This window comes from Felis catus, chromosome B3, assembly GCF_018350175.1.
Source record: "Felis catus isolate Fca126 chromosome B3, F.catus_Fca126_mat1.0, whole genome shotgun sequence".
Taxonomy (NCBI): Eukaryota; Metazoa; Chordata; class Mammalia; order Carnivora; family Felidae; genus Felis; species Felis catus.
This window is the reverse complement of record NC_058373.1, coordinates 146,036,004-146,060,918: the sequence shown is the minus strand read 5'-3', so window position 1 is coordinate 146,060,918 and position 24,915 is coordinate 146,036,004. Positions and strand designations below refer to the sequence as shown.

General features: G+C 67.1%; 1 protein-coding gene across 1 annotated transcript; it reads right to left on the bottom strand.

Moving 5' to 3' along the window:
- Positions 1-1,502: 1,502 nt before the first annotated feature.
- Positions 1,503-22,563, bottom strand: INF2 (inverted formin 2). The gene is given in 23 exon segments (XM_045060623.1): positions 1,503-2,462; positions 5,756-6,364; positions 6,897-7,058; positions 7,230-7,332; positions 7,415-7,579; positions 7,921-8,041; positions 8,721-8,791; positions 8,863-8,970; positions 9,041-9,111; positions 9,698-9,798; positions 10,128-10,213; positions 10,427-10,529; positions 10,960-11,021; positions 11,099-11,244; positions 11,821-12,266; positions 12,268-12,568; positions 12,782-12,923; positions 13,613-13,754; positions 14,350-14,383; positions 14,734-14,893; positions 14,962-15,077; positions 16,630-17,029; positions 22,470-22,563. Coding segments are annotated over 22 exon segments (3,669 nt in total). The 5' UTR covers positions 17,021-17,029; positions 22,470-22,563; the 3' UTR covers positions 1,503-2,433.
- Between the last annotated feature and the right edge of the window lie 2,352 nt (positions 22,564-24,915).

The window sequence follows — 24,915 nt, the reverse complement described above, 5'->3', positions numbered from 1 at the left end:
CAGAGCAGGCTGAGGGTGGGGCCCAAGGCCTCGGGCAGCCTGGAGGGGCTGTGGCAGGGGGCTTGGGTGTTTTTGGGAGTGGGGGCTGGGAGGGGAACTGGCTGTGTAGACACGGAAAAGTCGGAAAGGCATGGTTGTAGCAGAAGGGACCGAGAAGGCGGGAAGGGTTGTTTGCATTTGCAGAAGAAGGAGCCCAGCCTTCCCAACGGCCACAGGAGCCACGGAGGGAGGGGGATGTGCGAGTCACGTCAGATGGGGATGTTTCTCTCTGCCCAAGGGGGGTGCTAGCTTGGAGCCCTTCCTGGGGGAACCTGGGGCTCAGTGGGGACAGCATGGGGGCTCACACGGGATCTGCAGGGCCAAACCCTGTCCGGCAGGGGCTCTGACTCCCCCAAGCCCCATCTATAAATAGCCAGAGGGCCTGGTGGGAGGGGGCAGGGTTGGGCTTTTCTATAAACAGCCCTGTCCTGGCCCAACAGCTGGGGCCCTGCCGGTCACACGGCCCTGCCTGAATTAGAACACATCCCCTCTGCCGTGGCCTGTGCACAGTGGGCCTGTCACCAGGGTGGTGGAGGAACAAGTCAGCAAGCTCGGGGGCCTCACCGTGTGACCTCGGGCTCAGCCCCATGGGGTCTCCACCATCCGGGGGCCACACGGCCTCCTGGAACCACATCATACACGGTGGTCCAGGACGCAGACACCACAGAGGCCTGCAGGACGCTTGCACCCTTGAGCGCAAGACTGCACGGCAGGGGTGAAGACAGTATGCGGCAGGGGCGAAGAGGGCGGGCCGCAGTTTCCTAAGACGTCGGACACGTAGCCCCAGCCTAACGAGCGCACGCGTAGGCGCAAACAGGCGAGCGGATACGCGCAAACGCTTCGCGCCGGAACAACGCGGGGTCTTGCACAGGAAGGGGGAGCAGGGCGAGGCCCCGCCAGACGGCGGGGTGTTACTCAGCCAGAAAAAGGGGTGTTGTGCCAACACACGCTGCCACACGGAGAAGTCTCGAGAGCACGCCATGTGAACCGTAGCAGTCACAGAAGGCCACGTATTGGGATTCCGTTCATACAAATGGTCCACAGAAAGCAAATCCAGGAGTCAGAAAGCAGATTTGGGGGCTGGGGGAGGGGGGATGCGGAGTGAGCGCTAAGAGAACTTTTGGGGGATGGTGGAATATTCTAGAATAGGATCTTGGTGCTTGAACGTCTCGTGCATCTGCTGAAAAGTCACCGAATTACACACCCACAGCGGGTGAGCCATATGTACATGAATTCTGCCCCCAAGAGCCCTGCTCGCCTCACCCACCCTCGGGGGTGTCACCCGCCCTCGGGGGTGTTTACCGTCTGCTCAGGCCACTCTGGGTGCCCTGTGGGCTCCGGCCCGCCGGCCTCCCCCTCCCCCTCCCCCCAGCGCATCACAGCTGCTGGAGGGCAGACCCCTCCGGGCACCGTCCAGCCCCTGCACGTTCGCTCACAGCTTCTTGAAACCACGTGGCCCTCGCTGGGCTGGCTCTGCTCTTTATTGTTTATTGGTCTGAGGCTCTCCAGATGCCAGCCTGGGTGGCAGGGCACACCTGGGGCGGGTGTGGGGGCGCAGGCAGGCTGGCCCTCCCGGGGTGGGCCCTGGGTCTCCTCTCGGCCCGGCGGGGGGCGCGCCCGACCCCGCCGGAGGCAGCGGCGGCTGCAGGCTGGGTCACTGTCGACAGGGTGGCGAGGGCCTGGCGGGGGCAGTGAGAACAGATGCCCTCCCGCCCCCAGGGCTGGGCGTGCCCGGTGTGGATCCTGTCTGCCGAGTAGGGGGACCACGGCGTATCTGTGGCAATGCTGGCCAGCCTGCCCCTACCCAAGGCCCCAGGGTCCTCCCACCCACCTGTACCCAACTCAGCTACCGCAGGACAGCAGGAATGCATGAACAACCCTATCTCAGTGAAAAACCACTCTCTGCTCCCGCCTGGCGAAGCAGGTTGGGGGGCAGAGCGGGGAGCGAGGGACTGAGGCTCGGTAAGGAGGCAGCGGGCGGGGGCTCCCACGGCTCTGCAGGGAGAGGTCCGCGAGGGCCTGTCTCCAGAAGCATCTGGGCACCAGGTGGCCGGAGGGCAGGGCGCAAGCTTCAAGGTGCCCTGGGGACACAGCCACTGCCCCTCACCCCTGCGGGCAGGTGCTGGGGAGCATGCGGGCGCCGGCGTGGGCGTGGGCATCGGCATTCGGCAAGCGGACCACGAGGGGGCTGGGGCGTGCGGGGGGCTGGGCTCTGGTGCCTGCTGGGGTCTCGGCCAGAACGCCCCAGGAAGCTCCGGGAGGCCCACGGCCCCGGAGGGTAAGGCACAGAGTTTTGGTTTCCCAGGGGCCCAGTCCCAGCCTGGCCCCGGAGGAGCCCCGCTCAACCACACGTCTGGCGGCCCACGGCTGTGTGGAGGCCGGCAGCGGGCACGCTCACTTGGCTTTGGGCTTACGGCCGAGGCCTGTGGGGGGCGAGAGGAAAGCATCATTAGGAGCAGACCTGCCGGGGACAGCGCCGAGGCACCTGCGTCGGGGTCCCCAGGCTCCTGCTGTCCCATCACCACTGCCCGGTGGGCCTACTGTCTCTGGGTCCGCTCTGACCCTGGGCCCTCGCTCCTGCACAGCAGGACTCTTCCGGGTGCAAGATGCTGGGCTGCCCCCCAGCCAGCTGGCTCCTGCCCACCCGTCCAGGCCGGACCTGGGCCCGTAGCACACGGTCTGCCCTCACCGGTCCCCGGCACCGCTGTCTCTCCCGGCGCTTCCCCAGCGGTGTCCCTCCTGCTCCCTTACGCGGTCCCCACCTGGACAGTTCCTGCCACCTGCATGCCCCCTCAACTGGCCCTGCAAGGTCCCCTGCCCACTAAAGCCCTCTGGTCCAGGGGCCCTCTCTTGGCACCCCGCCCGACGCCCCTCCCCCCACCCCGGCCACACCAGAGCCAGGCCCGTCCCAGGCCCCCCGAGCGTCTGCAGCAGACTTGGGTTTGGAGAGCATGCTTGAGAAAGATGGGGCAGAAAGGTCGGAAGTCATTCAAAGTGGAGCGCCTGGGCGGCTCAGGAGTCCGACTCTTGATTTGGGCTCAGGTCATGATCTGTTATGACAGCTCAGAGCCTCAGAGCCTTGGGATCCTCTCTCCCTCTCTCCCTCTGCCCCTCTCCCATGCACGCACTCGAGTGCTTTCTCTCTCTCTGGCTCAACAATAAACATTAAAAAAGTAATCTCAAGAAAGGGGCGCCTGGGCGGCTCAGCCGGTTAAGGGCCCGACTTCAGCTCAGGTCACGCTCTGACAGCTCGTGGGTTCGAGCCCCGTGCCGGGCTCTGTGCCGACAGCTCGGAGCCTGGCGCCTGCTTCGGATTCTGGGTCTCCCTCTCTCTCTGCCCCTCCCCCAGTCGCTCACGCTCTCTCTCTCTCTTAAAAATAAACATTAAAAAGTCAAAAAAAATAATCTTAAGAAAAAAGTCATTCAGAGCACGGTTTCTATCCCAGCCCCACTGCGGGGTGCCAGGACACAGGGCCGGGGAGGGGGGGGCGCCCAGGGCACCACACAGCAGGGGTCTCTCAAAATCACCACCTTCACCAGGTAATTGATGTGAAGGTCACTGACCACAGGGCAAATGGCCCCGAGCTCTCCTGGGGTGCTGGGGATCGGCGGGGGGACCCACGTCCCGTGTGCAGAATTCCTGCCCAAACACCATAGGGAACCAGGTGGGCCGGGGGCAAGGGGAAACACCTGGAGTGAAGGTGTCTTCCACAACCACAATCCCAGAGCCACACAAGACAGACGGAGGCTGGATGCCTGGTCCTGGGTAGGACCTCATTTCCAAAAAGTCCAAACAACTGTGAACAGTACGACAGGCCTGCCTGGGGACACCTGCCTGGGGTTGCACATGACAGACCCTGACTTGTCCTGGGGCGGTGGGGGGGAGAAGAGCCTTGCTCTCAGGAGACCCCTGAGGTCAGGTTCAGGGGCCAAGCGTTATGATGTCTAGAACTTTCAAATTGTTTCATAAAGTTGAGAGCAATGCTCAAAGTTGGCAGCAAATGCTGATAACTTTGCTATTTTTTGCAAGATTTTGCCATTTCGGGGTGAAGGGTGGGCGGTGTTCATTATGATCTTGCAAACTTCCTGTCGGGTTGACGTTTTTGCAAATAAAATCTCGAGGAGATGAGGAGGCTGGGATTCCTGCCTCCTGTCCCCGCCCCGCCCCCCCGGGGACGGGGGGACCTGGGGAGGGCTGTGTGGCAGCAGAGGGAGCACCCCGGCCTTTCACTGGGCAGTGGGCACATGTAGCCGCAGGCCAACCCACGGACCACACGGCCCACTTGTCCCCTACACCTGGGGCCGGCAGCGGGGGCAGACCCGGCTCGTAAAGGACACGCCAGCCCCGCTCAGAAAGTAACCCCGGGAGCAGACAGGCGGAAGGCTGTCCCCGACAGTGAGGATAAACCGTAAAGACGGGAGCCCCTGACTTCCTCTGGGCGCCAGCTGAGGCCTAAGCCCCGGAGCCGGGAGCCGAGCCGGCCCCAGCAAGGCTGCAGGTGTGGGGAGAACCAGACGGCCCCCCCCCATCGTGACACACCAGATCGGCACCCACTGACACAGTCCAGAGCGCAGCAGGGACCCCAGGCCTGTCCGTCTGCGTCTGTGAGCCTGCTGGGCCACATCAGAGACACGGACGGTCCTGCCCATACTCGGGGGTCCTGGTGCTATCGACCCAGGAGGTGCCTATCGACCCATTCATGGCCTCCAGGACCTGGCCAGGGAGGGGAGGCCCGCCCGCTCCCTGGAGAGGGCCTGTCACTCACTGCCCCCCAGGATGACGTGTGGCCGGACCAGGGCCAGAGGAGGGCTGGGGTGTGCCCTGTGGAGGGTCTCACCCGGAGGCTGGGAGTCAGTAAACCCCACGGTCAGCTAGGCTGGTCGGGACAGAGACCCAGTGGCCCTGCTTCCCGGAGGGCACCCGACTTGGTCTTGTCCACCCCGCCCTCTTGAGACCCCTCTGCTGGGCGCACAGCTCTGAGGTCGCACCCGGCCGCAGCGGGGACACCAGCTAAGCGAGGCATGGCTCCCGCCCTTCCCGAGAGGGGGGGCGAGGCGGAGGGCTGGCAGGTCCCACCACCAGCGGCAGAGGAGGCAGGGGGGCTTGCTGTCAGGCCTGGCGGGGGTGGGGGGGCTGCAGGGAGCGGGTTAGCGTCCAGGAGCGGCCGGGCCCAGGCCCCGCCTCTGCTCACCGTTAGTGCAGGCGCCAGGCGGGGTACGTACCTCACTGAATCACACAGAGTCTTTTTGTTTTATTATCGTCAGAGTCAGGGGCAACCTCTGCTTCCAAATAAGAGAAACGCACTCAACGGCTTATTCCTGACCCACCCTGAGCTGGGAGCTGGACGCCGAGCCAAACACGGCCGGGCCTCAGGCGGCCCCTGGCTGACGGCCCCACCTGCCACTCCCTGCCTGAGGTCGCGCGAAGCGGTTGCCAGTGGGCCAGGGGCACGGCCACTCAGCAGCGGCCCCACAGTCGCCCTTCCTGCCCGCGGAAGGTGGGGCCGTGGCCTCCTTCCCCCAGGCCGTGGGGACGCTCTGGGGGGGGGGCGGGGGATGAGGGCCACTCGCCCGCTGCAGAGAGAGACTCAGGGCTCTGGCGTGGGACGGATGAGCTCTGACCCCATGCCAGTGCCCCCAGGCCCTGTGTGACCTGCCCGCCCAGGTGCCCTGCTTCTGGGGCACAAAGGATGATGGGAGGGGAGCCCCAAGTTACCTTCCTGGTTCCTTGAGGGGCGCTTCTTCCTTCGCTTGCCCGTCCCCTTTGAGGCTCGCTCCCGGGTCCTGGGGAGGGTGCCGGACCCTGAGGAATCCATCGCTGCGTCCTCTGAGAAGGACCTGTCCAAGGACGTGTCCAGTGCAGAATCCGGGGCTGTGTCCTCCTGGTCCCCGTCCCCGTCCCCAGCCACGCCGGGGCCTGTGGCACCGTGGCCACGCGGGCCTGTAGCCTCCGGCCTGCGGACGGTGCTGTCGGCCTCGGCCAGGCAGGCGTCCCGAGGGCCTGCGGGGTCTTCAGCATCTTGGCTCGACCCCGTGGCCCCAGGGGGCTTGTCACCAGAGAGCCTGAGAGGCTTTAGGGCCTGAGCCCCTCCCAGCACCACCGGCCAGGCCCCCGCAGAGGGCTGGGGGGCCTGGGGGGCCTCTGCGGCCAGGAAATCACTGGCGTCGGTGTACCAGGAAGAACGCCTCCCCAGGGGCCCGGGCCCCTCCTCCTCCGATGGGTCGGCAGTGGGCTTCGGGCCGGGGGCCGTGGCATCCACGCGGTCCCTGCCGTGGGGCTCAGAGGCGGGGTGGCTGGTGTCTCCTGCAGGGTCTCTGGTGGCCGCTGTGGACACAGGACATGGCCGCTGAGGGTGGGGCCCAACTCCCAGGCCAGCCCGACGGTGCCCCCACTTAGGGTGTGCTGGAGCGGGGGGCCTCCCTCCGTATCTGCTTCTAGCGGAACGTCCCCGTTGCGCAGCACCCGCTGCCCCAGGAGGCGTCCCCGGCGGCCTCCAGGTGGGGGTTCCCGGAGAACAGCCCTCGGCATCCACTGTCCGCCCCGGGGTGTGGGCCTACTTCACCCCTGTCCCTCAGCCCCCGTGGCAGCCACGCAGAATGGAGTGCAGCGCCCCGCCCCACCCCGCCCCCCTCGGCACCCCTGAGCCCCAGGGACGGATGTCAAAGGCCCGCCTGGGGGCTGTCACACCCGCGGGGAGCCCTCTGTCGTGGCAGAGACACCCCAGCACCAGAAGGGTGAGCCGCTCCTCTGGCCCCACCTCCCACGGCAAGGGAGATGAGGGCTTCCTGGAGGAGGGGAGGCTCCGGGCAGCGAGGAGGGCGGGAAATGGCGATGAGGAGGTGGGAGAGGGTCTCACCAGGCGCCTTGTCCCTCAGGGGGTCTCCGGCAGCCGCCTTGCTGCCCCCCTCCGCGTCCCCTCGGCCACGGGCCGTCTTGCGCAGCTGGAAACCCTTCCTGATGTCGGCCAGCAGGGCATCGATGACACACACGTCCTCTTGCTTCCCGACTCCCCTCCTGACTGAGAAGCCCCAGGGACCCTCAGAGACGCAGCTCGTGGGGCCCCCCGAGCCCGCCCAGGGGACCTGGAGCCTGGAGGCGTGGGAGGTGCCGCCGGGTCTCCAGGGCAGGGAGGAGCGTGGGCCAGACGCAGGCGCGGCCCCGCGGGGGCTCCCCGGGCCCCTGGCCTCACCGGGCTTCCCATCCTCGCCCCGCGGCCTGCACGCTTCCTCCTCGGCCAGCTGCTGCTTCCTCCTCTCCGCCTTCGCCGCCTGCTCCTTCCGGTCCTTGTTGTCCTGCGCGGGACCAACACGGAGCCCGTGACCCCAGCCCTCGGCGGCCGTCCCGCCTGAGGTCCGCAAGGGGCTGCGGGCCCACCTTCAGGGCGCGGAGGAAGAGGTTCCGGAAGGCCTTCATGGTGCTGAACGTGTCTTCCAGGGAGAGCTGCTGAGCATCCTCACACAGGTAGCTGGCCAGCTGCAGCTTCTTCTGCTCGATGGCCTGGAACACCTCGTCCAGCGCCCGGGAGGCCTCGATGCTGGCCTGGGGGCGTGGGCACACGGTCACGGCCCTGGGAGGGCCCCTTTGGGGGGGGGGGCACCTGCCGTCACAGGGACACAGCCCGGGAGGGTGATGGCCGCCGGCACGGGCCCCCACAGGCAGTGGTTTCTCAGTGGGACCAGACAACTGGGTACCGCGGCCCCCGGGGAAAGGAGCTGCCTCGGGACCAGGGACAGCAGCGCCGCCCTGTCGCGGGGCCCCTTGACCTGGCCCCACACTCACCCGGCCCTGCCCGCTCCACCCTCCCGGACCGGCCCACTGGCTGGAGGGGCCCGCCCCTGGACGCCACCGGGCCACTGCTCCCCGAGCCCAGCCCTGCTCGCCTGGAGGCGCTGGGCGTACTGCTCCTGCACCTCAGGGATGCAGGAGGACACCTTCCTCTCCATTTCCAGAAGCTTCTTCAGGTTGGTGCTGGACTCCGAGCGGATGAGCTCAAGGTTGATCCTGAAAAGTACCCGAGAGTGCGCTGGGGTCAGGTGACAGCTGAGGTCCAGTCTCGTGGAGTCGGTGGGGGCCTCACCCTGCACGCCCGTGGGGTCACTGGGGGCCCTCACCGCGTACACCCACAGGCTCTGGAAGCACATCAGGGCTCTGGGAAGGGCCAAGCGGTGCTGGGGGGATGTGTCAGGACAGCGACCCCCAAAGCCTCGGCCCATCCTCCTAGTCTGACCCTCCGAGAAAGGTTCTGCAGCTCTGGGACCTGAGGACCTCCCATAGCGGCGTGTGCCCGGTGTTGGAAGGCCCGGGCCACCCTCCCCAGGGCTGCCCCTCTGGGCCGAGTGACCCAGGTGGATGCAGCCCCACTTCCCCGGGCCTCGGTTTTGCCATCTGTGCAATGGGCCTTGCTCCCGGGCTGCTGTGGGGGTCAACCTTATGAAGGGTGGTGTCGCACTAGCCCCTGGTGTGGCCACGACCAGGTCACTCCCTCCCTTTCGTGGCCTCCGTTTCCTCCCCTAAATCATCTGGGGACAGGCCATCAGGCCATGATAGACCCGAGGTCCTATCCCAGGCCGAAAGCGAGGGTCCCACGGGCATCTGGGGGCCCGGCCTGGTCCGGCCGCCTTACTGGTCAGGACCAGGGGTGGGGGTCCCGGCGTGGGCGAGGCGGGTGGGGGGCACGTACCCCGCTGCCTGGGAGGGCTGCTCCAGGTCCCTCGGAAGCTGCAGGAGGTCCGGGTGGTTTTTCTCCACCTCCTGCAACAGAACGCGTCCGGTGAGCGCCGCCGTGACCCCGCCCGGGCCCCCGGGCCGCCCCGCGGGCGCACCTCCAGCACGTGGTGCAGCAGCGTCACGCGGCTCTGCTGGGACTTGGTCTCCGTGAGCTTCAGCAGCGTGCTGATCTTGAAGCCGTCCGCGTCCCCCGTGTGGCTGCCCTGCGGGGGTGGGGAGTGAGCGTCCTGCCTCCTGGGGCCGGGGGTGCGGCCGGGAGCGCAGCGCACTTACATAGTTGAGGAAGTTTCCTATCTTCAGGATCAGCCGGCAGAAGACGGGCAGCTGGTGGCTGGTGAGCAGGCCTGCGGGAGGGCGCCAGGGCAGAGGGAGGGGCGGGTGCCGCGGGGCGTCTGAGGCTGCGGCGTGGGGGCAGCACCCCTCGGTCCCCTCCCCCACGCTCCCTCCCGGGCTGGGCTGCAATCCCAGCGCGGACAGCCCCCGGGGCTCGGGGAGCAGGGTCCGCCAGCGTTCTCACCGAACCCTCACGACCCTGGGGCAGATGACCCCTGCCCCCTTCTGTGGATGAGGGTGCTGAGAGGAACCTTCTAGAAGGTCGTAGCTGTGACCTCCCTGGTTCTCAGCTAACCGTCCCTTGGGGCGTCGGGGAGGGTGGCCCTTCTGGCCCCGTGGCCAAGAAGGGAGTAGGGGGGCCACCGCGCGTGTCTCTGCCCTGTGGCTGTGGTGTATTCCTGCTGATCCCTCATCTGGAGAACGCGGCGAGTCTGTGCACACGTGTGTGCCTCTGCGCGTGTGCGTGCGTGTATACGTGCACACGTACGTGTGTACCCGCAAACGCACGCGTGCCTGTGTCTGTGTGCGCACGACTGCGTGCGTCTCTGGCGGGCGACCGCTCCCTCTCCTGGTGCCGAGCGCCCCGCCCCCACTCACTGTCGCAGGCGGCCAGCACCAGCTGGGCCTTGGGCTGCACCACGTCCAGCACGACGGCCGTGCCCTCACACAGCAACATGCACTCCACCCGCAGCTGGTAGCTGGGGACAGAGTGGGAGATCAGGGACGGGGGCCCCCCACCTGCGGGTGGGCACGGCCGGGGACTGAGGCACAGAGCTCGGGGAGGGGTCCCACGGCCTGGCGCTCCAACACGCGCTCCTGGGCCTCAGCAGGACCGGGGCAGGGCCCAGAGATGGCACTTCGGACCAGCTCCGCTGCACCGGAGGGCGGCCGCCTCCCTGCGGGGCACCCCTGGCTCTCAGAGCGGGCGGCTGCGCGAGTGACCCGTGTGGCGCTCCTCACGGAGTCCTGAGGGAACGGCCTGCACAGCCCCTCTCCCCTCCCCTCTACCCCTCCCCCACTCGCTCACCAGGGAATGCCCAGCAGGAGGAGGTAGAACTGGTCGGCGTTGGCCAGCTTGGTCCGATCCTCCGAGAATGCGCGCAGGTTTTCAACCTGCAGACAGGAGACCACTCCTGGTGTTCCGGATCCCGTCCCTCCCAGGAAGCCCCCTGCCCTGCCTGCACCTGTGTGGACCGGCTTACCGGGGCCGCTCACGCTGGCTCCCCTCCCATCCGGCACACTCCGCGAGCCGGGAGCCGGGAGCCTTCCCCCCAACCCCCACCCCCCGCCCCCGGCAGGACTAGCAAGTCTCTTTCCCTGACTCACCTCGTGCTTCTCAGGGAGGAGCTTGAGGAGTTGCTTGAGGACTTCCACGTCAAATTTCGTGGTGTCCCCAGCCCGGATCATCGCAGTGACGTCCTCGTTGGAGCTGCAGGTGAGAGGGGGTGGTTGGGATGGGAGGAGAGGGGCCTCATGTGGGCTCCCGGGGACCCTGCCAGGCGGGGACTGCCCTCGGCCTGTGACATCTCCGCTGGTCACACCCGGGGCACAGAGAAGGCAAACCACCTGCCTCGGCTGCACAGTAAGGAGGCCGAGGGCCGACTACCACACTCCCTCTCTGCCAGAGCACCCTCCGCCTCCCCCTTCCGGGGGGCTGTTCACGACACGGGCCATCTGGCTCAGGCACCCCAGGGAGCTCCCTAGCCGGAGCCACCAGAGGGGTTCCCCGCGGATGTCTGGGTCTCAGGGACGGAACGTGCAGTTCCCAGAGCGGCCTGCAGAGGGCGCCGCAGAGCCCAGCGGGAGGTGCGGGCGAGGGGGCGGGGCAGGGGCGAGGCCGAGACGCCTGTGCCGCTCACCATCGAAACTGCTTCAGGAAGATGTTGAGGTTCAGGCTCTTCTTGGAGTCCAGGAAAGTGATCTGGAAAACACCCCCGCCCTGGTGTTGGTGCCCGGGGAGCAGCAGAGGCCCCTGGCTGAGCCCCAGCCCGGCCCCACCTCCTTGGGCTCCTTCCTGGCCGGGGCTGCCACTTGCTCCTTGGGCTTGGCCTCGGGGAAGCAGAAGAGCCGCTCGATGCTGGAGAAGTCCGGCTCCACGACCTCGGCCCCCAGGCTGCTCAGCGAGGCCCACATGGAACTGTGCTCTGTGGACGAGGGGCCCCGGGTCGGGTTCGCGCCCAGCCACCCACCCAGCGGCTTGACGGACGGAGGGGGAGGGGAGGGGAGAGAAGGGGAGGGGTGGGGAGGCCCTCCACCCCCCCACCCCCGGGGGGAGGCCTCCCCACCCCGTTGCTGTCACACCGTATGCATGCGGACGCATACGTGCCCGTGACCCGGCTGGCAGGAGGCCCCGGCCTTGACCTTCTCTGGGCATTGGCACCCAGGGGCCTGGGCGCTGTGGGGCTGTGGCATCGGAGCCACCCATCGGCTTGCAAGGGTGCGCGTGGGAAGAGAGGCCCTTCACAGGTGACCTGTGACCCGTTCCCGCCCCGCCCTGCCCAGACCTCCCAGGAGCCGAGTCCAGAACAGAAATCAAATGGCCCTGGTCCACCCTTGGGGGGGGGGGGCGGGGGAGACACGGGGGCCCAGGTGTGAGCACACATACTACCAGTCGGTATCGCAGGCCACCGGGGCCCGGCACCCCCGCTCGGGCAGGAAGCCACTCATGGAGCCTGGGGGGCCCTCACCTCGCGCCACGTCAGAGCCGGGCGGGGGCTCACCTTGCGCCACGTTGGACGGCAGCTTCTGCCAGTTGAGTTTCTTCATGCGCACAGTGGGAGCGTGCACGCACCGGTGGCTTGGGACCCAGGCGGAGGAGCCCAGGCTGGGGCCCACGTGGGCCACGATGACCTCCTCCACGCCACCCGCCGCAGAGGGGCCAGAGGTACCCGGCAGGGGTGGGGGTGGAGGGGGGCCCCCGTCCAGGCCAGGCGGCGGGGGTGGGGGCGGGCACCCCGTGCCCGGGAGCGGTGGAGGTGGAGGAGGTAAGGCCCCGCCAGAGACAGGCAGGGGGGGTGGTGGAGGGGGTGGGGCCCCCAGGCCTGGCAGTGGGGGAGGGGGGGGAGGAGGAGGGGGCCCGGCGGTGGAGCCAGGGAGTGGGGGTGCAGGTGGGGGCGCTGGGGCTCCCAGGCCTGGCAGTGGGGGAGGGGGGGGAGGAGGAGGTGGGGGGGGGTGGGGGAGGGGGCCCCGTGGTGGGACCAGGGAGTGGAGGTGCAGGTGGGGGTGCTGGGGCCTTCAGCTGTGGAGCAACCAGGTCCTCGACGGCGTGCAGGCTGCTGAGGTCCGCCTCGGGCCTCGGGCCCCCCACCCCCGCCTTGGGGGCGCCGCTGTTTTGGGGCACGCTGCCCCTCCGACCCTGGCCTAGGTCAGCCTGGACACTCTTGTGGGCCTTGGTCAGGGTGCTGGGGCGTGGCCGCCCCTTGACGGACAGAAGCCGCTCCATCATCTCCTCCAGGGTGCATTCCTGGACTGGGGAGGGGGTGCCGGGGTCAGGGCCGAGGGCCGGAGGAGGTGGGTAGGGGGAGGTGGGACAGGCGTGGCCACTGCCCTCAGGCAGGGGGCGGCTACCCTCCCGCAGTGGTCTGAGACCCTGCTGGCCGGGCATGGGGGGGGGGGGAGGGGTCAGGGTGGGAGGTGGGTGAGGGCTGTGGGCACCGTGCCCGCTGGGCCCCACCTGCTCACCATCACTGGCCAGGAGCACGGCCCGGTTCACCAGGTTCTCCAGAGCCTCCCAGAGCAGCTGGCTGGAGGGCAGGGTGGGCTCCAGGTACAGCAGGCCCTGCAGCACGGACAGCAGCTGGGCGGACGCTGGGGAGCAGCTCACCTGGGGGGCGGAGGCTGGGTCAGCGGGAGCACCTCAGCTTGCCGGGAACGTCCACCCCATCAGCACTCTACGGCTTGCAGGGCCCCGGTGATGAGCTGGGGTCACGGTTCCCTGACTGTCGCACCGGTGACATTTGTGGTGGGGCTACTCTCCGTGCGGGGGCTTCCTTGTGCATTGTGGGATGCTGGTCCGGCCCCCGTGAAGCCAATAGTGCCCTCTGCCCCACTGTGGCAACCCTCATGTCTCTGGATGTTTCTGGATGCCCCCTGGGGACGCTCGCGCCTGGATGAGAGCCACGGTTTCTTTGAAGGACAGAAGGTCCCAGCCAGGGAGGGCCTGAGCTGGACCAGAGATCAGCCTCCTGGCCTCTTGCTGGTCCTGGGGCCCCTCAGGCCATTTGGCGGTAGCCAGCGACAGTCCTGGGGCCCAGGACAGTCCAGCTCCCTCTGGGCAGCCCAGGCCTTTGCGATGCTGTCCTCCTGGGTCCTGGGGCCCTGGCTCTGTGCCTGTGACAGCCCGGACCTACCGCCAGGCACCGGGTTCTCCCCTCTCCAGCCCCCTGACCCCTCACTGCTCCCTCGCGTCTCCACATCTGGCCCACGGCTCCGCTGCGGGTGGGGCCTACCAGGGCTGGGAAGGCAGCTGTGTCCGAGCCCCGGCGCCCAGGCCACAGTCGCGGGGGTCGTCACCTTGTGAAACACAGAAGTGAAGACTTCCTGGTGGTTGTTCATGTCGACGCCGCCGCAGATGCGCAGAAGCTCCTCCGCGTCCTCGGCCTTGGCCTCCTCGAAGGCCTCCAACTGGATCAGCAGGTCGGCGTCCTCCAGATCCCTGGGGCGAGGGGGCCGGATGGGCTGAGGCCGCTGCCCCCCCACCCCCCAGCCTCCCCCGGCCCTGGACAGACGCACGGACGACCCTCAGCGTGGCCCACGCTTCCCATGTGGCCACACCTCAGCCTGAGGCCAGCTCAGCAGCAGAGCCACAGGCCCAGGCTCCTCCCCCTGGCTCCCCACTCCCCAGCTGGCATCCCGGGGCTGGGGTCCCACCCAGGAGAGTGGTCCTGAGAAGGCCCAGGATGGGGGTTCTCTGCTACGTGGATTCCCCGGCACCCAAATAAGTTTGAATTTCAGATAAACGACTAGTGACCTTTGGCATAAGTATATCCTATACGACATCTGGGATATACTTACACGGAAGGAGCCCTCTTATTCAGCTAGGGGTCCTGCACTGCATGAGGCAACCCTAGCCTCCAGGAGCAGCTCCAAGGCCCCAGGCAGGGAGACCCCGCAGAGTGGCCCGTCTGGCACACTGCGTTGTCACCCGGCCTGGGTCCAGTGGCAGAAGCCCTCTCCTGCCCCTCTGGAGGTGCTGTGTGGGGCCCAGGGGAAGGCGAGCCTGGCTTTGGGGGACGGTGCAGGGGACTCACCGCAGACGTGTCAGAACGTCCAGCAGCTGCAGCCCTGGGAAGGGACAGGAGGAGTCAGCAGGCCTCAGAGGCTGCTGCCACCAGCCCCCCCCACCCCGACCCCGGTCACTTGCACCTCTGATGCCTCTCCTCTGGTCTCCCCGTGGGCTTATTCCTAAGGGCCATTCCTAAGGTGGCCAGAAGGTGGTGCCATTCCTAAGGGCCCAGGAACACTCTGGAGGGACACGTGGTCGCACCCACTAAGGGGTCATCCCACAACTAGTAGGACCAGAGCTGGGGATGGGCGTCAACACCGAGAGGCCCCGAGTCCCCCGAGGGGGGCAGGTGGGGGCCGGCTTCCCAGAGCCTTCCTCTGGGGTCCTTGGGCGGGCGGCGGGTGGTTACCAGTGAACTCCCCGCGCAGCTGGGTGCGGGTGCGGAGGTCCTCGGGGCCCAGGATGATGGCATTGATCACACTGAGCAGGGTGACGACATAGGGCACGTTGTCGCTGTCCGAGAGCTCATTCATGATGACGCTGAAGCGGTACTGCTGGCTGCACACGGTCTGCAGGGCGGGCAGGGGTCAGCACGTGCCCCGGGCCCACCGAGGCCCCAGGGTCCCCCGAGGCTCACCTTGTAGTGGTCCAGGGCGTCCAGGGTCAGCATGTGGCCTTCGGGCGAGTAGATGCACAACGCAGCCAGCAGCTCAAACACCTGCTTCTTGACCATCACGTTGGACGTGTCCAGAGCTGCCGAGGGGCGGGGGATTGTGGGGGAGTCTCAGCGGGGGCCCAGGCCCCCAGGCCCGGCTCCCCCTCTCCCCTCCTGGCGGCTGGTTCCCTCCCCCCCCCCCCCTCCCGGCCTGTCTGAGCTGAACTCACACTTCCGCAGGTGGACACCAGAGGGCGCCCTGCACCGGCACACCGGCCACCTCCCGGGCTGGCCTCCCCAGGTGCCCAGACCCGCCTCTGGGACCAGAGAGGCAGACTCCGCAGGCGGGGGTCCACTTAGACTGGGCCTCAGTTCTGAGAGGGGTCCCTGTTGGATCTGCCGAGGGCCACGCTGGCACATGGCCCTGGGCGGAGCCCATGCTTCCATCAAACTCAGTACCGACTGTGCTTGACAGCCTGGGATGCCCCGTCGTCCTCATGGCCCCCTGCCTCCCACCTCATCCCCCGAGCTGGCACAGGGGGCACAGCCAAGCCCAGGCTGGGTAGGGCAGGAACGAGGTGGCCTGTGGCTTGCTCACCCACACGGGCACTCGCCCACCCCACGGGCCGACTCACCCGTCACCGGCCCCTCCTGGAGCCCCAAGCATCGTGGGGCCCGGGTGCTGCCATGGAGCAGCACAGCCTGGCAGGCAAGAGGCACACAGTGATCCCTGCTCACTAAGGGCCACCTGAGGTTGCTCTCAAGGGTGGAAGACCAACCCTGGGCGCAGCCTTGGGAGACTTCCTGGAGGAGGGGAGCGGGAGTCAGAACTTAAGGAGTCAGGGGCGCCTGGGTGGCTCAGTCGGTGAAGCGTCCGACTTCAGCTCGGGTCATGATCTCGCGGTTCGTGGGTTCGAGCCCCACGTCCGGCTCTGTGCTGACAGCTCAGAGCCCGGAGCCTGCTTCAGATTCTGTGTCTCCCTCTGTCTCTGCCCCTCCCCCACCCATGCTCTGTCTCTCTCTCTCTCTCTCTCTGTCTCTCTCTCTCTCTCCCCCTATCAAAAATAAATAAACATTAAAAAAAAAAAAAAAAAGAACTTAAGGAATCAGCAGGCACACAAAGGCAGAGAGCAGCCTGAGCTGGAGGTGAAGCCCCACGTGGTTGGAGACGGCACAGAATGGGCAGGGGCAGGGGTGTGGGGGAAGGTGGAGGAAGAGGCCATCGGCAAGGGCTGGGGTTCCGGCGGCGAGGCTCAAAGGGCTCGGAGCCAGGTGGAAGGCAAGCGGGACTCCAGCCGCCAGGGCCCGGACCTGGGTGGCGGGTGGCGGGAGTGGTGTAGGCAGAGCCGGGGAAGAGGGTTGGGCCCCAACAAGCGTGGGGCTGGGCGGAAAGGCCGGGCAGGGTCACAGAACAGACCAGGCAACCAGGTGCGGCTGGTGGAGGACCAGGGCTCCAAGGTCACCTGGACGTCCCAGACCTGGGGCCGATGCGAACCCGGTTCCTCCTCCGGGAAGCCCTCCCTGCCTGCCCAGCAGAGTTCTCCCCTGTGACCCCAGCCCTCCCGCTGCCCTCCGGGGCCTGGAGCCTCCCGCAGAGTTACCAGGGGGCTGTCTGTGCCGGCCTGGCCTCCCGGCAGCCCCGCGGCTCACCCAGGGAGAGCTGGCGCACGTAGGCCTGGTTGCTGAGGATGTACTCGATGCCCCGCTGCGAGTTCAGGACGGCGCGCACGCAGCTGATGCAGGTGAGCTGCAGGAGGGCGTCGGCGATGCGGGCCACCCCGCGGCCGGACAGGCGCGCCAGGGCCTCGAGCAGCAGGTCCAGGCCGCTCTGCTCCAGGAACTGCACCATCCAGCCGCCGTCGCTGCTCTCCAGACGCTTGCGCAGCCCCGAGTAGTTGACCACGGACGGCATCTGCAGCAGCCGGATGCACAGCTCGGGGTCGGCGCTCTCCAGGTTGGCCTCCGTGGGGTCCGAGTCCTGGGCCCCCAGCTTCTCTTTCAGCGCCGCCCACTTGCGCTGCGCGCCCTCCTTCACCGACATCTTGCCGAACTGTAGGGCCGGAGGGAGGGGAGCGTCAGTCCCGAGCCCAACTCCGCGCCCCGGGTGCCCCACCGCTGGAGAGGCCGGGGCTGGTGCGGGCGGGGTCCCCTGCCTCAGTATCCCCGCCCGCCCGCCCGCCGGGTTGGCCCTGCGGGGGTGGGGGGGGGACGCTGCGGGCTGACCCTCGTCCCGTCTGGGCTGCCACCGCCCCCGGGCTTCCTCCGTGCCAGGCGCTCCTGGACACAGCGGCTGGGCTGACAGCAGCGTCCCCCCCCCCCCCCCCGAGGGCCTCGAGGCGGCTACACCGGCAGGAATACCACTGACCCAGCGGTGATGATGGACAAAAGTGGCGTCTCCGGGGCTCCCTTATCTTGTCCCGGGGCACTTCCCCTGCCCAGTGGACAGGGTCAGATAGGGACAGCGGGGCAATTCCAGGCCTCAGGCGTGTGCCGGGGAAGGGGCTGACTTGAGGGTCATGCCCGGTGCCCACCCAATCGCGGGCCCTCCCTGCGGGGAAGCAGCCTGCCAGGCCCTGGCTTCCGCGGCCCTGCGTTTGCCAACCAATGTGGACGGAGCACCGGATGTCCCCTCACACACACCTTTTCCCCTAAAGAGGCCGGGCTGTGCCTCCGCCCTCGCCACCCCCGGCAAGCCCCCCTCCTCCGGCCCCTCGGTGGTGACGCCGTCCCGGACCGCGGCCTCTGGGGACCGGCCTCAAAAGTCAGGGGCAGCCCAGGCTCTCCGCGACCATGTATGGCTCAGGTTTTATATTTAGAGCCTGAGAAGGACAGCCCGGGGCTGCCGAGAGGGAGCCCGAGGACCAGAGCGCGGCTGTACCGTCACGCCTCGCGCCTGGGGACGCCACAGCCCCCCCGGCCCCCCACCGCCCCCACCTGACAGGAGAGGAACGGGGGAGGCACCCAGAGAAGCGCAGTCACATGCCCACCGCCCCCCCGTTGGAAAGGGCAGGGCTGAGTGAGACTGCACTCCAGTCCGAGGGGGGCTGGGAGAGGCTGGCCGTCCAGCCTGGCCTCGATCTCAGGGCTGCGGGACCTGGTAAGTCGGGGGGAGACCCCACGGACCATCTGAGGTCATATGTAGGAGATGCAGGCCGAGCGGGGTCGAGAGCCCAGGGGCCTGTCCCGGGCCTGGCTCTGGGCCCTCTGTGCTCACTGTGGTGCAGCTGGAGGCCTCCCGCCCCCTCTGCCTTGGTGACTCTTGGGTATTGTCCCTTGTGCTTCCCGGGCGCCCCCCCTCCCCCCACTGGCATGGCTGGCCTGGCCTTTCAGCAGCCCCACCTGTTTGCAGTGGGTCCAGACCCCCACCGAGCCCCTCATCCTCCTGCCTGGCTGACTGCCCGACAGGCCCCTGGGGTCCCCCAGCGGGGCGGCCGGAGGGGGGGGGTGAGGAACGGCTCTGGGCCCACCGGCCACTTGAGCCGTCTGAGCCTCCTTTCCTCGCCTGAATTTCTGCGTCAGCCTACTGGGGGCATCCTGAGAGGGAGTGGGTGCGGTGTCCTTGCAGGGGGGTGGCCGGGTGGCGGTCACCGTCCCCCAGGAGCCCTTACAGCCCTCCCTGTGACCGCACAGCCCACCTGCTCCCTCAAGCCCGGCCCTCTTACCCCCTCCCTCACCGTCCACTCACCCAGATGCGCAAGACCTTCCGGCTGCCTCTGCCCACCCATTCCAGGCCCTGCCGAGGGCCGCCCCTCACACTCTCCTGGCTTCTCATCCCTGCTGACCGCTGCCGGCTGTGGCTCTGGTCCCTCCTGGGCGGCCTCCTGGTGGCAGGGGAGGGGGCCGCTCCCACCACCACGAAGAGCACAGCAGAGGGGCCTTTGCACGCGCTGCCACGCACCTCGGGTGCTGCTGCCTAAAGACGCAGTCGGGACTGACCCTGCCTTCCCCGCCCCCACCCCCGCCTCACTGGCCCAAGTCCCTGTTTCCCTGGCACAGGCTGAGTGGCTGGAACATGACCTCTCCCAGGCCAGGCCTCCAGCATCCTAAGTATCTTCCCCGGCCAAGAGCCCCAGGGGTCCCTAGATGCAGAAAACAACCTCTCAGAGCCAGCCTGCGTGGCCCAGAGCGCCCCACCGGGCTCCTGGCGGCCACGGGCTCTCCACCCCAAGGGACCCCACCTGTGGGGGCTCCCTTGGCCTGTGGGGGTGGGGTGGGTGGGACCACAGCAGCAGGTGACCGGCCCATCCACCTGCCTGTCCACGAAGGATCCTAAGCTGTGTGCCCCGGAGCTGAGTTTCACAAGCTGGCCATGCCCCACGAGGCACCGGGCTGTGGCCCAGTATGGAGAGGGCGTCCAACTAGGAGAGTGAGCTCAGCTGTGGGTAGGGATGACTTTTCTCCCTCTGTGATGCCACCAGGCTGCCTGGCCTCATCCAGGGCCCACCTGCTTAGGTCCTGGGTGGAGGATGACTCCCTAGAAATGTTCCAACTGCCCTTCAGGACGAGCTCCTGAATACACGGATGGACGGCGGCCAGACACCAGGACAGAACTCCGACCCACAAACTGTAGCCACAGCCCAGGAGGAGGCCCGCTGTCTCCACGGCAGACCTGCCGGAAGTCGGACCTCGATCTCTGACGCACAACCATCCTGGGACAGTATCCCACATGGCCAGGGCTGGATGACGGCTTCCACAGTTTCTGTTGCCACGTCCACCTGAGGACCAACCAGAAAGCCGAGCGCACTCCCCAAGCCATCACGCGGGCTGTCCCACTTCCCCAGGCCCCCAGCCCCTCCCCCGGGTGCCCCTGAGCCCCCCTTTTTCCTATAACGAAGCTTTCTATACATAGAAAATACTTTCACATATTAACATATACATGCTACAGAACCCATGTACTACACGTATACATCGTATACACATAGATATTATATGTACTACATAGTGATAATTAACGCATGTATTCTATACTACGTACATAGGCTGCACATGTACGTTAATGTGCATATTACACATGCCCAGTAAGCATATATCGTGTAACGTGTATGTACTACGTGAATACCTCATACGTGTGCACATGATATTACACACACATGACAACAATTATATATAAGAAGTATAGATGTGGGGCGCCTGGCTGGCTCAGTCAGAGGAGCCTCTGACTCTTGATTTCAGTTAAGGTGGTGAGTTCGAGCTCCACATTGTGTGTAGAAATTACTTACATAAATAATTTTAATAATAACAAATAATTATACAATAAAAAATTTAAATACAATAATTTTTAAAAATGAATGCTTAAAAAATATGCACCGCACGCATACATTGTACACGCACGTCCACACTAACAGCGAACATATATACATGGAACTAAAATACGAAGTGCTCCCACCCTCCCGCCTGCCTCGAGCCTGACAAACGCGAGTGGTGACCGACTCTTTGCCTGAAGCGGCTCAGAATAAACAGCTCGTTCCCATCCGGGTGGCGGTTGAGCATTTCCGCCCCGAGCCCCAGAGGGATTCGGGAGGACAGCGAGGGGACCTGCGTGGGAGGCAGCACGCTGGGAGCCAGAAGCCAGGCTCCTGGGCTCGCTCGCTGGCTGTGTGCCGCGGGGAAGTCCCTCTGCCCCTCTGTTCTCCATCTGTACGGTGACGCTTGCTGCGGGGCTGCCAGGGGAGAAGCTGGACCTGGTGGGGAGGGCGAGCGCCCGGGAGCGCTGTGGCTGTCGTAACGCCGTCCCCGGGCGTCCGGCCCTGCCCGACTCGTGGGCTGAGTGGCGGGCCCCCAGCCAGGCCCGGCGCCGAGACAGGGCGGGGTCGCAGGGACCTTCCCAGACGCAGGCCCGCCGGGCGGGGCGTGGCCAGCCTGCCGGGGGCGGGGCCACACGCTCAGGAATGCGCTCTCGGGGCCCCCACCAGCGCGGGGGCGGGGCCAGCACAGGAATTTGCATTCGCAGAATTTTTGCTGCCAGCACCGCCCGCCGTAGAGCACGAGGGTCTCCAGGGCCCGAGTCCCCGGCGGCGGCTGAGGCCTTACCCTGGACCTAGGGCAGCTGGGAGGTGCCCCCTCCCCAGGCAGTCCGTCCCCCCCACCCCCAGCCCTGCACCAGAGGGACTCCGCAGAGGAAGGCGCTGGGGCTCCCGCAGGAGTGTGATGTCGCCCGAGATTCTCCAGCGTTCGAGTTTTTCTACCAATAACGTGGGGTTCCCACTGGGGCGGGGCCACGCCTCCCCCTGCAGACTGTGACCCCCGAAGGCAGGGTCTCTCTCCGAGCTCTCCTGGGTGAGCCCACGGCTCACGCGCGTTCACGGCCCGCGCTGCTGACTCGAGGACCTGGAGGAGACTGGACGCTGGTCCTCCTGGCCCCTCCTCGCGCACCCATCTGCCTTTCTGCCCGCACCTACATCCCGGCGCCCACAGGCCCGGGCAGCTGTGCTGACTCACGGCAAGCCACCGCCCCTGCCTGTCTGTCAAGCTGTGTGCCTGGGGGCGGGGGCAGGGTCAGAGCTGCCCCCCCCCCCCCACCCGACCTCAGAGACCAGCCCCTGCTATGCAAATAGGGAAACCGAGCCTGAGCGGGAGAGCCTCCTGAGGCGGGCACCGGGCACCAAGCCATGTCCTGGGCACGGCTGCCGGGAGGCCCCTGCATGGGCCCAGGGGCGGGAGGGGGCTTCCAGCAGCGTGCGGCACTCCACTAAGTGCCGGAGTTCGGCGCCCTGGAGGAGGGGGTTTGGCCTTCTGCTCCTTGATCCCGGCGAGGGCTGGAGGAGGGGCTGGGGGCCCTGGGCGGGCCGCGAGGGCCTGGGAAGGCACAGGCTGGGGACTTGGGCACCTGTGAGAGGGGCGGCCCTGCCAACATCCCCACCAGGGCTGGGGTGCTTCTGGGCCCAGAGCCAGTGAGGGCGGGGGCGGGGTGCAAACAGCGAGCTTGTCTTCCTTGGGGAGGGCGGGTAAAATGGCAGGAGCGGGGTTCCGGAACTGGAGGCAGGGGCTGCCACGCTGTATTTTTAGCTCCGAATTTTTCCACTGCCTGGTAACCCTTGGATTGTGTTTCCAGCGGCAATTCCCCCGGAGCCCAGGGGCAGCCGGGGCCCTGCAGGGTTGGGGAAGCCCCTGAGGCTGATCCCATTCTCCGCCCTCCAAGACCTTGGTTCCTTCTGAGCCTCGGGCACATACCGCCTTACCCACCAGGCTGCAAGCCCCCAAGGGGCTTGGGTGGGTCACCCGCCCTCGGGCTCATCCCTAGTGGGGGTCCAGTGCACGGTGGGCCTTGGGGAAGGAGGAACAGCAGAGTGCCGGCCCATCACCTGCCCACCCGCAGGCACAGAGTGCAGAGGACCTTGGCCAAGGGGCAGAGTCCTCCCGCAGCCTGCGCCCCCCCCCCCCCCCCCCCCCCCCCCCCCGCCTCCGTCCCCGCCCCTCTGTCTCATGCTCCAACCCGCTGCTGCCTGCAGTCCCAGCACGGGGTGCAAGATCCATGCCTCCCAAGCCCTCACCTTGATTGCCCCGCTGTGTGTGAGGAGGCCGGCCGGGCCGCCGGAGCATCCAGCAATAAGACAGAAGGGGCGGCTTGCAGGCGGGTGGGCGCCAAGACCTTCACAGCAGTGTTGAATTAAAAACAGAGACAGGAAGTAGGACACCAAGCCGTACTGTGTAGGATTTCAACCATAAAACATATCACACAAGACACACGCCTGAATGCTAACAGAAGTTGCATCTGGGGTGAATGTGGTCTTTGTCATAATTAGAAAGACAGAAAAGGCCCCAAATCTCAGAGGGAACAGGGCTCAGCTCAGGTCACCAGGGAGGCCAGGCACTATGCCACCAGGATCTGGGGGCAGGTGGGAGTGAGGTCAGACACAGAGCCCAGGCCGGGCCTGTTTGCATCCTCCGTGGGTCCCACCCTCCTGGGTTAGGAAAGAAGCCACAGAAAGGGCTGCCCTGGTGTGGGGGATGGACTTGGCAAACAGGAAACGCCTGTGCGGGGGGGTGGGGGGGGGGTACTGCTGATGCTGCCCCTGCCCCACCCCTGCCCGTCCCCTATCACTCCCCTGCCCCTGTTCCCTGGGAGGAGGTTCTGGGACCGGGCTGGGGTGGTCTGGGTGTCCCCCTGACCCCAGCTGATGGCTTGCTGGGTGGGGAAGGACAGGAAGGGGTGGAGGCACCCACGCCAGGAAGCCGAGCTTTCGCTTCCACCTGCGCTGGGAGCTGGCAGGGACTGGGTCTGCCCTCACCTCCTGCTGTCACCAGGCCTCCACTCCCCCAGCTGCTTGAAGGGCAGGTCCAGTGGGAGTCCCTGGAGGGGGCTGGTCCCCTCTGACACTCCCAGGGGTCTGGTCCAGCGCCTGGTGGCCGGAGGCGTGAGGGGCGGGTGCCGCCCGCCTGCCTCAGCACAGGAGGGTGGCATGGGGTGGGTGAGGAGGTCAGCGGCGGCCACCGCTGCCTTCCGTGGCTGAGCCAGTTCCAACAGTGATCGCTGGAGGACAGTGACAAGTACAGACCTGTGTTGCCTGTGAGGAACCGGAGGCCCCCACGTGGCAGGGTGGCCTTTGACTCTGGGGCTGCTGGACCGCCCGCAGGCCCCGCGCCTGGCCACAGCCTCTGCCCACAGGGGCTCTGCTGGGCCACAGGAAGACCTCAGGCCACCAGAATCCCTCATCCCTGGGTTCTGTCCCCCAAGACCAGATGCAGCTCAGAGATGCCTCCTCCGGGAGGCCCCATGTCCCTCCTCTGTCTCCCTGGCGTCCTCAGGAAAGGCCTCTCCCAGGCTGGGAGGACACTCGGTGCCCAGGGAGAAGGGCTGGCCAGAGACTTCAGGCTTCGGGCCCTGCAGTGTATGCTTGCCGAGGCCTCGGGGTGTTGGGGTAGGGCTCAAGACTGCCCACTGCCTGCCCGGGCAGTCCCTGCCCCTGGCCAGTCCCCGGTCCCAGCTGGAGGCTTCCTGCCCAGGAGCAGGGAGGACAAAGCAGCGGGTTGGGGGGGGGAGGGGCCGCCCGGCACTACCAGGGCCCCGAGGGCAGAGGACGGCTCAGGCTCTGGCTGGGATCAGGCTCCGCCGCTGGCTGGCTGGGTCCCTTGGACCAGCCACAGGACCTCCCAGAGCTCTGGCCGCAGTCCTCGAATGGGGATGCGCGGGTCAGTGCCAACCCCTGGGCTTGCTGACAGAGCAACAGACACCATCCGTAAGCCCCGGGAATGCGCCGGAAAGCGCCGTGCCCGGCTGCCCACCCATCCACTGCGCCCCCCGCCTGCTCCTCCTCAGCCAGGCTACCAGCGGCGGACATGAGCTGAGATGCAGCCCCCCACTGGGCAGCCCCCCACTCGGCAGCCCCGGGCCGCCTGGCTCAGGCAGCCAGTGCCAGCAGCCTGGCCCGCGCCGGTGAGCGAGACCCAGTGTCCAGCACAAGACCCCCCCCGCCCCAGGTATTTCTTGCCAGTTGCGCAGGGCCAGGCCCATCGTGGGCTTGGTTTCCTCATCTGTAAAAGGGCCGGGATTTTCTCCGGGGACGCTGGTTTGGCTGAGCCAGCACTGCCTGCCTGGCCTGCGAGGCCCCTCCTGGGCGGGACCCCCCACCTCCTCTTACAGGTGATCTCCCGGGTCCCACCTCTGGGCGTCCCTCCCATCACTCTGCCACCTCCGGGGGGCGGGCCCCCACTCCCCCGCCCCCACCTCCACGGCAGCCGGCAGCCGGCTGGCACCAGGCAGGGGCAATGGGGGCCTCCAGCAGGGCGGGTTCCCGCCCCGGCACTCCCGTCAGTGCGGGTGGGAGGGGGGACAGGCCGCGCCCCCTCCCCGCCGCCGGCCGGGCCAAGAGAGGACAGTTGACCTCCCTGCGGCTGTTCGAGGACGGCGGTGCCAGGCTGTACTTGGAACAGAACTGGGCACCCGGGCACGGGGACCCGGATGGCGGCGGAAGCAGGCCGCACACTGAGGTCACACCC